Source organism: Sminthopsis crassicaudata, chromosome 1 (genome assembly GCF_048593235.1).
Source record: "Sminthopsis crassicaudata isolate SCR6 chromosome 1, ASM4859323v1, whole genome shotgun sequence".
Classification (NCBI taxonomy): domain Eukaryota; kingdom Metazoa; phylum Chordata; class Mammalia; order Dasyuromorphia; family Dasyuridae; genus Sminthopsis; species Sminthopsis crassicaudata.
This window is the reverse complement of record NC_133617.1, coordinates 509,510,011-509,523,973: the sequence shown is the minus strand read 5'-3', so window position 1 is coordinate 509,523,973 and position 13,963 is coordinate 509,510,011. Positions and strand designations below refer to the sequence as shown.

General features: G+C 41.7%; 1 protein-coding gene across 3 annotated transcripts in view; it reads left to right on the top strand.

Moving 5' to 3' along the window:
- Nucleotides 1-13,963, top strand: part of LLGL1 (LLGL scribble cell polarity complex component 1) — a 100,411-nt gene that overhangs the window by 76,863 nt on the left and 9,585 nt on the right. For all 3 annotated transcript variants that reach the window (XR_012487589.1, XM_074297581.1, XM_074297492.1), the window contains exons 15-22: nucleotides 248-401; nucleotides 1,255-1,408; nucleotides 2,475-2,758; nucleotides 4,066-4,330; nucleotides 9,542-9,656; nucleotides 10,114-10,208; nucleotides 11,215-11,335; nucleotides 12,838-12,917. Coding sequence is in view for 2 of the 3 variants with exons in the window: in XM_074297581.1 (XP_074153682.1) it covers nucleotides 248-401; nucleotides 1,255-1,408; nucleotides 2,475-2,758; nucleotides 4,066-4,330; nucleotides 9,542-9,656; nucleotides 10,114-10,208; nucleotides 11,215-11,335; nucleotides 12,838-12,916 (1,267 nt within the window). In the remaining variant the exon portion in view is untranslated. The remainder of the gene's footprint in view (nucleotides 1-247; nucleotides 402-1,254; nucleotides 1,409-2,474; nucleotides 2,759-4,065; nucleotides 4,331-9,541; nucleotides 9,657-10,113; nucleotides 10,209-11,214; nucleotides 11,336-12,837; nucleotides 12,918-13,963) is intronic.

The window sequence follows — 13,963 nt, the reverse complement described above, 5'->3', positions numbered from 1 at the left end:
TATGTTTAATCTGTTTTATTATCCATCATTTTGTTGAGACTTGACCAATTGTTAAAGGGATCAAGCCCTGGTTTGTATATAGCATTTGCCAGTTTTTAAGGTATAAATGCTCTCTCTGAAAATTTAACAATCACGCCTCAAGAGCCAGTTCAACCTGGCTCCAGCCCAGCCCTGAATAGTTCCCAAATTCCCTATTGATCCCTCAGCCTGGTCAGAGAGGTGAGTGAGCTTCCTGCCTCCATTCCAGGTGCACTCTTCATCCCAACGACTCCCTAGCCATGGAGGGACCCCTGTCCAGGGTCAAATCCCTGAAGAAGTCCCTGAGACAGTCCTTCCGGCGGATTCGCAAGAGCAGAGTTTCTGGCAAGAAGCGGACCAACCCAAATAGCCCCAACAGCAAGGTAAGAAGAAGGGATGGGGAGGGGAACAGAATTGACATGGAGCCTCAAGACATTATGGAGTCTTATCCAGTGGGCTCACACTGTGGTCTCTTCTGTCAAGAATCCTGGCCCAGGCTGTGCCAGGCTTATGGTATAATCTCATGAATAAGTCTCTTCTCTGACCTTCAGTTTCTTCTTCTCAAGATGAGACAGTTGAAGCTCTCAAATTCAAGGGACTCTGCAGTTCCATTCATTCACATGAGATGAATTGTGTGTTTGGAACGGCTGTGACCCCCTTACCAGGGGAATTTCTAATTATAAAAGAAGAGACTGAAGAGAACAGAAAAATTAAGAGAAAGTCATCTCTAATGGTGGAATTCCAGATGTTATAATGGGGGACTAATGGATGTAGTTTGAGGGATTTGCTCTTTGAGGGGTTTGAGGGGTGCTACTTGAAAATCTCCCCAAACCCCAGAGATGATTGCAGCATTTTAGAAGAATGAGATTCAGAGAGAAGGAAAAGACAGGGCTTGATTATTATCACTTTATAATTTTTAAGAAACATATTTGATGGTAAATGTTTTGTGGGCTGGTGGAAACATTGCTTTTGGGAAGAGAAAGTCCTGATTAAGAAGATGTATGCTCCTCTTGAGGGATTAGAGGGTCAGATAGAGCCATGCTGGATAAGAGCCAGAGTTAGCATTTATTAAGTGCTTCCTAGGTGCCAGGCCCTGTGCTAAGTGCCAGGGATGGGGGTGGGTGGGGGAGTGGGGAAGATATTCTAAAGACAATCCATCTTGGGATAGATCTGTGTGCTGGTATTTCGGCCTGGCCCATGGCCCTGACCTCTATCCTCGTGTCCCCTCCTGGCTAGGTGCAGGAAGCCAATGCTCAGCTGGCCGAACAGGCCTGTCCTCATGATGTAGAGATGACCCCTGTGCAGCGGAGGATCGAGCCCCGATCGGCGGATGACTCGCTTTCCGGCGTGGTGCGCTGTCTCTATTTTGCTGACACTTTCCTCCGGGACGGTAAGACTACTGTGGACCATAAAAGGAAGAAGGAGAAAAAAAAACTCCCAAGCCTGGGCCTCTGCTGCATTGGGGATTGGGGAGACATGGATTTTAACCTTCTTCATAATTGCCCGTCCTACCTCTCTATAACCACAGTTATCATTTTCTTTTTTAAAATAGAATTTTATTTTTCTAATTACCTGTGAAGACAATTTTCAATATTCATTTTTTTAAATTTTTGAGTTCCGAATTTTCTCCCTTTCCCTCCCTAAAATGGTAATTTGATATGTTATATCTGTGTATTCATATAGATATACTTCCATATTAATGATGAGAGAAAAAAAACAAACCCAAAGCAAAAAAAAAAACTATGAAAAATATAAAATTAGTATGCTTCATTCCAATAATCTGGGGATGGAAAATGCCTTTATTTATTTGTTTGGCTTTTTTCTTTTCCTAGTTTTTTCCTCTTTAGATCTGATTTTTCTTATACAACATAATAAATAGGGAAATATATTTAAAAGGATTATACAATTTTAATATATATGAGATTGCTTTCTGTATTAGATAGGAGCAAGGTAAAGGGAGGGAGAGAAAGGAAGGAAGGAAGAAATTTTTTTAAATAAATGTTGAAAACTGTGTATTTGGAAAAATAAAATGCGATTGAAAAAATAAAGATAGGAAGTAGCTATCTTTAAAAAAAGAAAATAGCTTGCTTCAGTTTGCATTCAAGCTAGATTCTTTCTCTGGATATAAATAGTAATTTCCATCATGAGTCCTTTAGAATTGTCTTGTATTGCTAAGAACAAAGTAATTCATAGTCGATCAGTGTGTAATATTGCTGTTACATCTATTCTCTTCACTTTGCATCAGTTCATGTAAGCCTTACCAGGTTTTTCTGAAATCTGCCAGTTATAAATTTCATTGAAAGTCCCTTGGAAAGTGTAAAGTACTAGATGAATATAAAGAAAGTGTTAATAACTTGATTGTTCTTGGCTATGTCTTAATTTGAATTTGGAGAGTAGAACACCTCTTGACCTTGGGCCTCTCTCTCCCCCTCCCCATTGCATTTTTTCCTCTATAGCTACTCACCATGGCCCAACCATGTGGGCGGGCACCAACTCAGGATCAGTGTTTGCTTATGCCCTGGAAGTGCCGTCCCAAGAGAAGTTCTCTGAACGGGCAGTGGAGGCGGTTCTGGGCAAGGAGGTGCAGCTGATGCACCGGGCCCCAGTGGTCTCCATTGCTGTGCTCGATGGAAGGGGCAGTCCCCTGCCTGAACCCTATGAAGTATCCCAAGACCTGGCCAAGGCCCCCGACATGCAGGGAAGTCACTCTGTGCTTATCTCTTCTGAGGAACAATTCAAGGTAAGAGAAATCAAGTGGCCATGGATAAGCCCACTCTTAAAAAGCATATACCACCACCACGTCCTATCCACCATTTTCTTCTTATTCCTTGGAATCAGGTTGATCATTCCATTAATTCAGCCTTTCTTCCAGACTTCCCACACAAACCCTCAGGTGGGACTAGGTTTATTACCATCCACAGCCCACACCAGGTTTATTGACTCCCTTTGTTCATGTCAGTTCCCTTTGCTTCATCCTTACATCCAAAATCCATCTCAGATTTACCTCTAGGAAATCTCTCTAATCACTTCTGCTTATCAATGAGTTGTCTTCTCCCAAAGCTTTCAGTAAATCATAGTCTCCAATTACATTTATATATATATATATATATATATATATATATATGCATATATACATATATACATATATGTATATACGTGTGTGTGTATATATGTATATATATACATATATATACGTGTGTGTATATATATATATATATATATTTTTTTTTTTTTTTTTTTTTTTTTTTTTTGCAAAACAGTTTTGAGTGACTTGCCCCAGCTTACACAGCTAGTAAGTGTCAAGTGTCTGAGACTGGATTTGAATTCAAGTCCTCCTGACTTGTGCCACCTAGCTGTCCCCCAATTTCATTAAACATTTCCTCCTTCCTTCCTCTCCCCCTTGCCTTGGGAAGGCAAACAATATGATACAATTAGACATGTCTCACTTGATTTCATGCTGCCCATTATCGTTTCATTTTCTTGTTTTGTTTGGGCTGGGCTGAGGTACCAAAATGTGTTTGTGCTTTCTCCCTTGCATATCTAGACTAGCACAATAAACCCCAGGTACAAACTTGTTGAGCTGACTGAGCAGCGCCTTCCTCTCCATTGTTGTATAATGGGAAGAGCACTGACTTGGGGAGTCAGTTGGGTTCTTGTCCTGGCTCTGTTTATTATATGAATGGTCAAGTCACCCTTGGCCAATCTATAATCATTGATTATATAGATTATATATTACATAGATCCATATAATCATTGACCTTCAGATTCTCAGAGTATTAAGGTTTCCAGGTGACCTTCCTCGGGGCCGTTCTCCTCTGGGCACAGAGAAGGCCATCAAGGATGACCAGGGCGGATTCCCCCTCATCTCTAATCCCCTAAGACAGATGGAGCTCCGTTCTGCGCTCCATTGGCCCCGTGTCCATTTTACACAAGGCCAGACATTTAGTCAGCTGCCAGCCCTCCTTGCCTTGGTTCTCTCGGAGAACTCTGGGAGATTCAGTCTCACCATGGCCCTGACACTGTGGGCTTGCTTCCCCTCCCCCCCAGGTGTTTACATTACCCAAAGTCAGCGCCAAGACCAAGTTCAAGCTCACGGCCCACGAGGGCTGCCGGGTTCGGAAGGTGGCCCTGGTCACCTTCACCAGCGTGGCCTTTGAGGACTACACAGAGAACTGCCTGGCCTGCCTCACCAACCTTGGCGACATCCACGTCTTCGCTGTGCCATCCCTCCGGCCTCAGGTGCACTATGACTGCATTCGCAAGGAGGACATCAGTGGTATTGCGTCCTGTGTCTTCACAAAATATGGGCAGGGTGAGTGAAGGGTAGAGGGACCGTGTCCACTGGGACGTCCTCCATTTGGGCGAGGGAGGGTTGGAAGGGAATCTGCCTTTGCACCTGTTTGGTGCTTTTCTGGGCTTTCTTCACAGAGACTCTTTGCTGCCTATCAATTAATCACTGAAAAAATGTCAGCAGATAAGAGTTTAAGGTGTTCTTTTTATAAATTTAACACATAACTCTTAGAAGATCCCCAAATACAGTAATCCTTTCCACATTACAATGATTAATGGTGAGGTACCCTTGCAATCTGGAAAATCTTAGAAAAATTTTTGGCCTTCCTTTTGTACTGGAGAAGTCTGAATTTTCCTTTTTCTTTTATGGGGTGTGTACCTTACTGTAAAATTTGAGTTAAATATTTGGTCATAGGCTCTGCGCCATCAGCTGGTCTTTGCATGTCATCTTCATCTTCCACAAAACTTCCCCAAAATTCCCATTTAAGTTTTTTTTTTTTTTTTTTTTTTTTATACAGACACACAATACATCAAAAACCCATGCTAGGAAAATTGAGAGGTGGAAGGGATCACTGTACAAAGATAGAAGGAGATATACTTTGGCTGAGTGGGCTTCTCAAATCATGCCAGCTATCTATTTCACCTATGCATCAGCCAAGCCTTGTCGGGGTCACTGAGTTGACTTATTTTAAAAATCACGGCTTATTGAAGTCTTCTGGAGTCAGGTGTGTTTTTGTTGACTCCCCCTCCCCCCCCAGAGAAGCTTTGTTGGGTCGTGAGATGGCTTCATTCAAGCAGAGAAAATAGGAGCCCTCCTGCACCCTTCCATTTCTTTCCCTGCCACATCCCACTGTGAAAAAATGATTTTGTTATTTCTGTATTTTGGATGGATCAGAAAAGGTCTCTCAACATGTGGATAGAAAGTCCAAGGATGGGGACTGAGAGTACAAGCTTATGGAATTACTGGAGTTAGAATGCATAAAGGGAGTAAAAAGGGGTTGAAACAAGAGGCCAGTTAAAAGGGAGATTTTTTTTTCCTGAGGCAATTGGGGTTAAGTGACTTGCCCAGGGTCACACAGCTAGGAAGGGTTAAGTGTCTGGGGTGAGATTTGAACTCAGGTCCTCCTGACTTTAGAGCTAGTGTTCTATCCAGAAAAGGGAGATTTTCTTGAGCTTTGAGATTAAGTAGGTAGGAGATTCTTGACATGGTAGAAAACTTCTGTTTGGGTCCATTGAGACTAGAAAGTTTGTAAAATGCTTTCTGTAGCCATCCAAGCAATGAAATAGGGTACGTATATGTGTGTATGTAGATATTGTGTGTCTATATTTCTGCCCTTTTCCTGATGACTAATAACCCATTGCAGATGCCCAGGAGCATTTTGGCAGAGACTTGTTTTGGGGTTTTGGTCAGATTATGAAGAGCTGCCAAGGTTATGTTGGTTAACATTCTAGCTCTGGCACTTATGGTATCTATTATATGACTATAGTCAAGCCATTCTTGGTCCCTGAATCTCAATTTATTTTTCCAAAACATGGGGTGGGTTTCTATAATCGCCAAGACCCCTTCAAATCCTACAGACTTGATTCCTAAACAGCCTCTTTTAATGGATTTCTTCCTTTTCCTATGATGGCACAGAAAAGACCAACAAGGATGATCACTTGGCTTCATCCTAGAACTCCCAGACCCCCAGCTGTGGACCGTAGCAATGGACTGAGGAGGCATCTCTTTATGGCCTTATAGTGAGAAAACCTGGCTCACAGTCCTGCTCCCTGACTGGCTGTAGAACATTATAAGCCTCTTAAGGGCATGGGATTATTTTATCTTTGTCTTTGTCAGTCTTTCTCTTATCTTTGCTTTCTCTGCCCTTAACGGAATGACTAGAATGTCAATAGGTACTCAGTAAAAAACAAAAACAAAAATGTTTGTTGAAGTGGTCAGAAGTCACTTATTCTCTTGATATCTCTGATTCCTCTTCTGTGAAATGGGGATAAGAATATTAGCTAGGTGGGCCTGGAGTCAGGAGGACCTGAGTTGTGCACACTTACTAGCTCTGTGACTCTGGGTAAGTCCCTTTACCCTATTTGTCTCAGTTTCCTCATTTGTAAAAGAAGCTGGAGAAGGAAATAGTAAACCATTTCAATATCTCTGCCAAGAAAATCCCAAAATGGGGTCACAGAGTTGGACATGACTGAAATGACTAAATAACAATAAAATAAAAATACTAATATTCCATCATGGGGTATTGTTCCACCACACTGTGTTGCTTCTATTCAAAAGGACTACAGGGTTCCGAAGATGTGGATTTTGGAGTTAATCCAAGAAGGAAAGGGAGTGTGGGAGCAGAGTTAGCCAGAAGGGACAGACAGCTCATGCTGTGAAGCTGGGATGGGAGCTGGCAGGGCACACAGGACCCTCTGAACCCATCATCCCAAGTAAAGCAATGAAGCAACTCCAAAATCTATCTCTTCATCTGTTAGCTACTTCTTACCTCAAGTTGGCACCTGCTGCCCCAGGCTAACAGAACTTTGTGCTGCTTGGTAAGAAAGATAATAGGATTATATAAGGTAACTCTCACCCACGTGAAGCTGACAGTCTAATACAGGAAGAAGACACATTCATAAATAATTCTTCTTTTTAATATTGGGTGAGAAAAAGTGCCATGTTGAACAAAATCAGTGTAGCTAAAATTAGAAAGGAAGCAGATTAAGTGGGAATCATTTTGTTTCCAGGATGAGCCATCTCAAATTCACAAGTCCCATTCCCCAACTAATTGGTGGTCAAAGAATATGATAGTTTTCAGAGAAAGAACTCAAAACCGTCAATGGCTTTGTTCAGAAAAGGTCCTATGTTAGGTGTAGAGTGGAGAGTTTTTATCATTTAGGAGGCATCAAGGAAATCTTTAGAGTACCGATCACTTGACTTGGGCTTTTTTAGGCTTGTAAGGAATTTAGCAGATAAAAATGGCTTTATCTACTAGGTGTCTCAGAAGGAGACAAAAACCCCTCCATTTTCGTAGCCAATGGTATGAGTCTACAGAAATGAGGTCTTGTCTTCCCCATTTGAAGCAGGATCAGAATTCTTTTAGCCCTTCTAACTTTGAGCAAGTCGCTAATAATAAGGACAAGCACTAAAATAATAATAGGTAGCATCAGTAGTGCTTTTTAAAATAAATCTTATTTTATTCTTACTATAACCCTGAGAGAGAAGAATCCTAATTCTGAGCTATTGTTAATCTCATTTTACTGGGAAACTGTTTGAAGCCACATTGAATTCAGGTCTTGCTAACTTCAGGTCCAGCCTCTATCCACAACATCAGGCACATTAAGCACTTTATGACCCCATACAGTGTTCTTGGCAGAGATACGAGCAATGTCATTTCCAGTGGACTTGTGATGGAGAGAGCCATCTGCAATTAGAGAGGGGACTGTGGGGATTGAATGTGGATCACAGCATAGTATTTTCACCTTTTGTTATTGTTTTTTGCATTTTTTCTCATTTTTCCCCTTTTTGATCTGATTTTTCTTACGCAACATGATAAATGTGGAAATATGTATAGAAGAATTACACATGTTTAACCTATATTGGATTACTTGCTCTCTAGGGGGTGGGATAGGGTGAAGAGAGGGAGAAATATTTGAGATACAAGATTTTGCAAAGGTGAATATGAAAACTATCTTTGCAAATATTTTGAAAATAAAAAGCTATTATTTAAAAAAAAAAAAAAAAAAGATACAGGCATTGTTTGCCATTTCCTTCTCCAGAGATTAGGTGACTTGTCCAGCATCCCACTGTGTCTAGGGGCAAATTTGAACTCAGATCTTCCCAACTCCAGATTGAATACTCTATCTATTGGCCCATCTAGTTGCCCCATAGCACCACCTAGCTGTCTTTAAACAGTTAGCATTTCTATAACACTAAGCTTTGCAAAGTACCATACAAATATCTCCTTTTATCCTTAACAATAGCCTTGGATGGAAAGTGCTGATGTTATACCCAATTCACCAATGGGGAAAATAAGGTAGTCAGAGATTTTACTGAATTCTCTAGATTTATACATTTTTATTTCCAGAGATTGGACTTCAACTCAGGTCCTTCCTCCTGACTTCCAGATCCAATTCTCTAAATCACTCTCTCTTCCTCAATGTCTCCAATTAACTACAGGGGACTCAGAGTGAGGGTCTGAGAGAGGGCAGAGGAGATGATCAGTCTTGACTCCTGCATAATCCTGAGTAAGAATTAATCAGGCCATGTTGGGATATCTGTTTAGGCTTTCAGGAGAACAGGCACTTGAGACTCATCATGTCCAGCTCTCCATGACCCCATTTGGAGTTTTCTTGGCAAATATACTGGAGTGGTTTACCATTTCTTTCTCTGCCATTTTAGAGAGGAGGAAACTGAGACAAGATAAAGTGACTTGCCCAGGATTTAAGAGCTAGTAAGCTTCTGAGGCTAGATTTGAGCTATGGAAGATGAATTTTCCTAACTCCAGATCCAGCATTCTAAACATTGTGACAACTAGCTGCCAGTCTCAATTAGCAAATAAACATTGGACTGTATTTATTTGGTAACATAGAAAATGACTTTCTTTTTTTTAATAATTTTTTTTACTTTTCAAAATATATGCAAAGATAGCAATCACCCCTGCAAAACTTTGTATTCCAAGTTTCCCTCCCTCCCACTCTTCCCCTTCTCTGGACAGCAAGATTACACAAGGATAGGTTATACATGTGCCGTAAAGATGATTTTTCTTAAGAAGCAGGATTCTCAGGTAGAGAATACTTAAAGGCCAAACTTTTTGGTATAGCCTCTAAGTGCAAGAAGAGAGAGGAGAGGTCACTGGGCCATCAGGGCAATGGGGGAATCATTCTGGGAGGAGATAGGAGTCGAGAGATGAGATGGAGAAGGGGGAGTAAGGGAAAGGAAAACACAGAGAACAAAGGAGAAGGTTCAGGAGTTGGAAGAAGGCTAGAGTCTTGCTGGAGAAGTATTTCTCTTATTTAATTTATATTTTCATTTTATTATCATATGTATATTTATTTTTATATTATATATTCATATGTAATGCATATTTTATATCTAAATATGTTTACATTATTTATTTAATACCTGATGTATTAAAAGAGACATCATTCCCCTGTTCAACAAATGAGGAAGGTGAGTCTGGGGGTGGGTAGGGTAAGTACTGGCTAATTGGGCAGTTGCTCACATTTCTCCTTCCTATTCCTTCCACAGGGTTCTACTTGATCTCCCCGTCGGAGTTTGAGCGTTTCTCCCTGAGTGCCAGGAATATCACAGAACCTTTGTGCTCCCTAGATTTCGTCCGACCTCACAATACCATCTGTGTCAGGTGTCAGGGGTGGCGGGGGGCTGGGGGTAAGGATGGGGGAGAAGACTAACCCCTCCAGAGCCCAGTCACATTGAGGAAGTGTCACGAGTGCTCTCCATCTCCTGATAGGCAGACTTCAGAGATGCCCTTGGAAAGGATTAAGCATTTCCTTAGGACCCTGCCCTGAACCTTCCAAGGAGAAGGGTTTTGTGCTGTGGCAGGATTGCCAAGGCTCATACACTCCTGTGTCATGAGAAAATATCCTTCCCTGGCACTGTGTTTGGAAACCAGATGCCAACGCTTTACGTGGGACTTTAGGGATAATCTCTCCCCATCAAAGTAACTGGGGGCTGCCCATGTTCCTTCCTCTTGGCCCTGCTTTCCACAACCAAGTGACCCTCTTCCAAAGAAGCATTCCCCTTTCTCTCCCACCCGGACACCTCCCTCTCCCCCATCACACTTCTCCCTTCTCTTCCAGCAATGATTACAAAGGGTCGCCCAAGCTGAGCCAGGCCAATGGAACCCATGTTCTGCCAGTATCTGAGGGGAACCATTCCTTCCTTGATGGAGCTGGTGAGTGTACAAGTCTTAGTCGGGGAAGGAAGAAGAAGGGCTGGAAGTAAACTTGGTAAAAGTCTCAGTCTCAGGAACTGAGAATCAGGAGGTCTGGATTTTAGTCACACTTAACTTTGTATAGACATGTATACAACATGTACATATTTTTACATATGGACTACTTCTCTTTTAGTCTCTTCATCTTCTTAAATCAAATTAGAGGATTGCCAGACAGTTCCTTAAAGGCTTTTTAAACTCATTTGTTAAAAAATTTACAAGATCAAAAAAGAGACATTAGGTAGGAGGGGAAGCTGAACAGTAAAGGTGTATGTGTGTATGTATTCTGTGCAATAAGTGAATGTGTGTAAATGGGTGGCAATGTCTAAGAAACAATGAGAGATGCCATGTTTTCCAACTGTTCTGTGGCAGCCTGTTATCGTGGGCTAGTGAGAGCTTCCCCAGGGCAGTGGCCCAAGAGCTGAAGTAATGAGAGCCTTGTTAGAAGTAGGATCCTTAGGACTGTAATGGATCTGGGTCCCTATGAAAAGAGAATGGATCTAAGATCTAGGGTTGAAGGGATGGCCCTTCAGAGTAGGCTTGGGTCTAGTAATGTGCCCCCAGAGCCATGTCTCATTGGCTTACTACTATATCCAGGACAGACAACTCCCCCCCCAAAAAAAAAAGCTTTAGGGGAGGGGGAGAGGGTGGGCAAAGGGACAAGTGGGATGCTCTTGCTCATTGTCTCCACATCCCATCTTGGCTGTGGCGCTGGGCTTCCTCCCTTGGCTCACATCTTTCCCCTTCCTCTACATGTTCCCTGGGGATCTTATGCAGGGATTTTGTCTCTTCCTGCATGACATGTTTTTATAGCTCAGAACTCTCAAGTGTGATGAAGGAAAGGGAGGGTAGGGAGGGTCATGTTCTTGGCCCCCTTTAGAACCCTGGTCCTGACCACTTAGTGCTGGGAAACCCCAGGGTGACATGGCACATCCCAGGCCTAATTCCTCCTTTCTGTTTTCCCAAGGAACCCCAGAGCATTCCCAGGCTGCCCTCTCTCCAGCATCCACAGACTCACCCAACAGCACAGAAAACACGCTGGATACCACAGCTGATATCACCGTGGAAGAAGTAAAGGATTTTTTGAGGTGAGGAACAGGTCCAGTTCCCTCTACTGGCAACAGGTTGGCAACCTACTCTTGGCCAGTCTTAGGCTCTCTAACCAGATCCCAAAGCTAATCCTGCCTTTGACTTAGAAATACAGTCCAGTGGCTGCCCAGTTATTCTCAGTGATTAATGTCCCAAAAAAATTTCCTTTGGGGAAATCACAAAGAAGGGAAAACCTGTGCAAAAATGTTTGTAGAAGTTCTTTTTATGATAGCAAAGAATTGGAAAATGAGTAGATGCTCATCAGTTGGGGAATGGCTAAGTTGTAGAATATTAAAGTAATAGAATATTATTGTTCTCTAAAAATTAATAAACAAGCTGATTTTAAAAAGGCCTGAAAAGATTTACATGAACTGATGCTGATAGAAACAAACAGAACCAGGAATACATTGTACACAGTAACAGTAAGATTGGTCAATGATCCAAGGCCATCCCAATAAACTGTGGACAGAAAACACCATCTGCATCCAGAAAAAAAACTATGGAGACTGAATGTAAATCAACACATTCTGTGTTCACTTCTTTTTTCTGTTTTTTGTTTTTTTTTTCTCTCCCGTGGTGTTTTTTTCCTTTTGTTCTGATTTTTCTCTTCCTAACATGATTCATTAAAGAAATATGTATTTTAAAAGTTAATATCCATATAAAATTAGAAAAAACAAAACAATAATTTTTTTTAATTCCCCTGAGGGATGGAAAAAGAAAATTGCCTATAAAGAAAACTGCAACCCTCCCCCTGCCCCCCAGCTTCAGCCAGTCCCTACTGTTCTGGAAAAAGTGCTTTACAAATGTCATCTTATTTGACCCTTGCTAAAACCCTGTGAGAATAGATACTATCATAATCCTCACTTTACAAATGAGAGAATTGAGGCTGAAAGGGTTTAAGTGACTTGCTCATCTCCTTACCCAACTACTAAGTGTCTAAGATAATATTAGAACTCCAGGCCCATTGGGCCACCTAGCTGCCTCACAAAAAAAGTACCCTGTGTTGTATTCTGATTGCTTGTAACTTAGGTAGGACTTCAAATGAGTTATGTCCCTATTCTGTTAAATAAAAATGGTAATTACTACTTTATATACTTCTCAAACTTCACGTGAGAGAATCGAATGGGATGGGGAAAGTCATTAGCAGTGTGTCCCCGAACCAGTGGCAGCTGTTAGGCAGATGGAGAAATAAAATCAGAATGAGGGCAAAATGAGCAGCTGGGAGCGGATCTGGGCAGTAGCTGTAGTTCAGGAATGGGCAGAGAAGAAGGCAAAGTTGGACTTCATAGTCTCACTCTTCCAAGCCCCAGGTCCCTCTCCCCCGGGATAGTGATAGATGGGATGGAGCTCCCTACATTCTGGATGTTCTTCATCCCACACCATACTCAATGGCCTCGTGTCTCTATGTGGCCTACTGGGAGATGTGCTCTTCCCATACTGGGAAACAGGAGCTGAGGGTCTTGCTCAATCTTATGAGAATTTCTCTTTTCAATCCCTCTAGCTCTTCAGAGGAAGCAGAAAAGAATTTGAGAAATATAGCAGAAGATGATTCCCGATCTCCAGGAATCCTGATCAAATAAGGTGAGGGGGGTGCAGTTGGTGAAGACTACTACGAAGGCCTAAGGAGAAAGGAGATTTAGAAAGGAGAAAAAACCTAGTTGTTGAGTCTGCAGATATGTATTTGCATCCCTGTAGGCTACATTCTGAGACCTTCATAAGACTCTTAGAATGTTTGAGCTTTGAGTCAGTCTTAGAATCTAAGGCTTTTAGAACTGAGCTCAAGACCTTAGAAGCCAAATAATTCAAAATCATCCCAGTAATGCTAAATTACTTGTCTAAAGTCTCCTGTCAAATTAGGGTTAATCAGTTATTCAGTAAATATTTATTACATGCCTTTTATGTGCCAGGCAATATTCTAAGCATTAGAAACACAAAAAGAGGGAAAAGATAGTCCCTGCCCTTGTGGTACTTACCATCTAATGGGAGAAACAATATATAAGCAAGCATTTACAAAGCAAGTTATATATAGGATAAATAGGAAGTAATTAATAGAGGGAAGACACTAGAATTTTTTAAAGTAGATATCCTTTTTTATAATAGCTTTTTTATTTTTCAAAGTACATGCAAAGATAGTTTTCAGTGTTCACCCTGGTAAAACCTGATATTCCAAATTTTTCTCCCTGCTTCTCCTTCTCCCCCTCCCCTAGACCGCTAGTAATCCAGAAGGAACTAGAATTAAAAGGGGTTTGGGAAAACCTTCCTGTGGAAGATGAGATTTAGTTGGAACTTAAAGGAAGCCAGGGAGATCAGGAGTCACAGCAGACGAGGGGAAAGCAGGAGGGACAGCCAGAGAAAATGCCTGGAGCCACGAGATGGAGTAATCTTGTGCAAGCCAGGATCATTGGATCAAAAAGTATGCGTTGGGAGAATAAGGTGTATGCCTGGAAAATTAGGTGAGGGCTAGAGCTGGGACTACGTCAGAAGAGGAAATTCTCATCATTTTAATATGTCAAAATCATTTAGATAATCACTTATGAAACTGAGAGCCACAAAGGTTAAATGGCTTATCCAGGAAGTGTTAAGTACTAAGTGGGAAAATCAAAGATGAGAAACTAGTCCTGGTCACT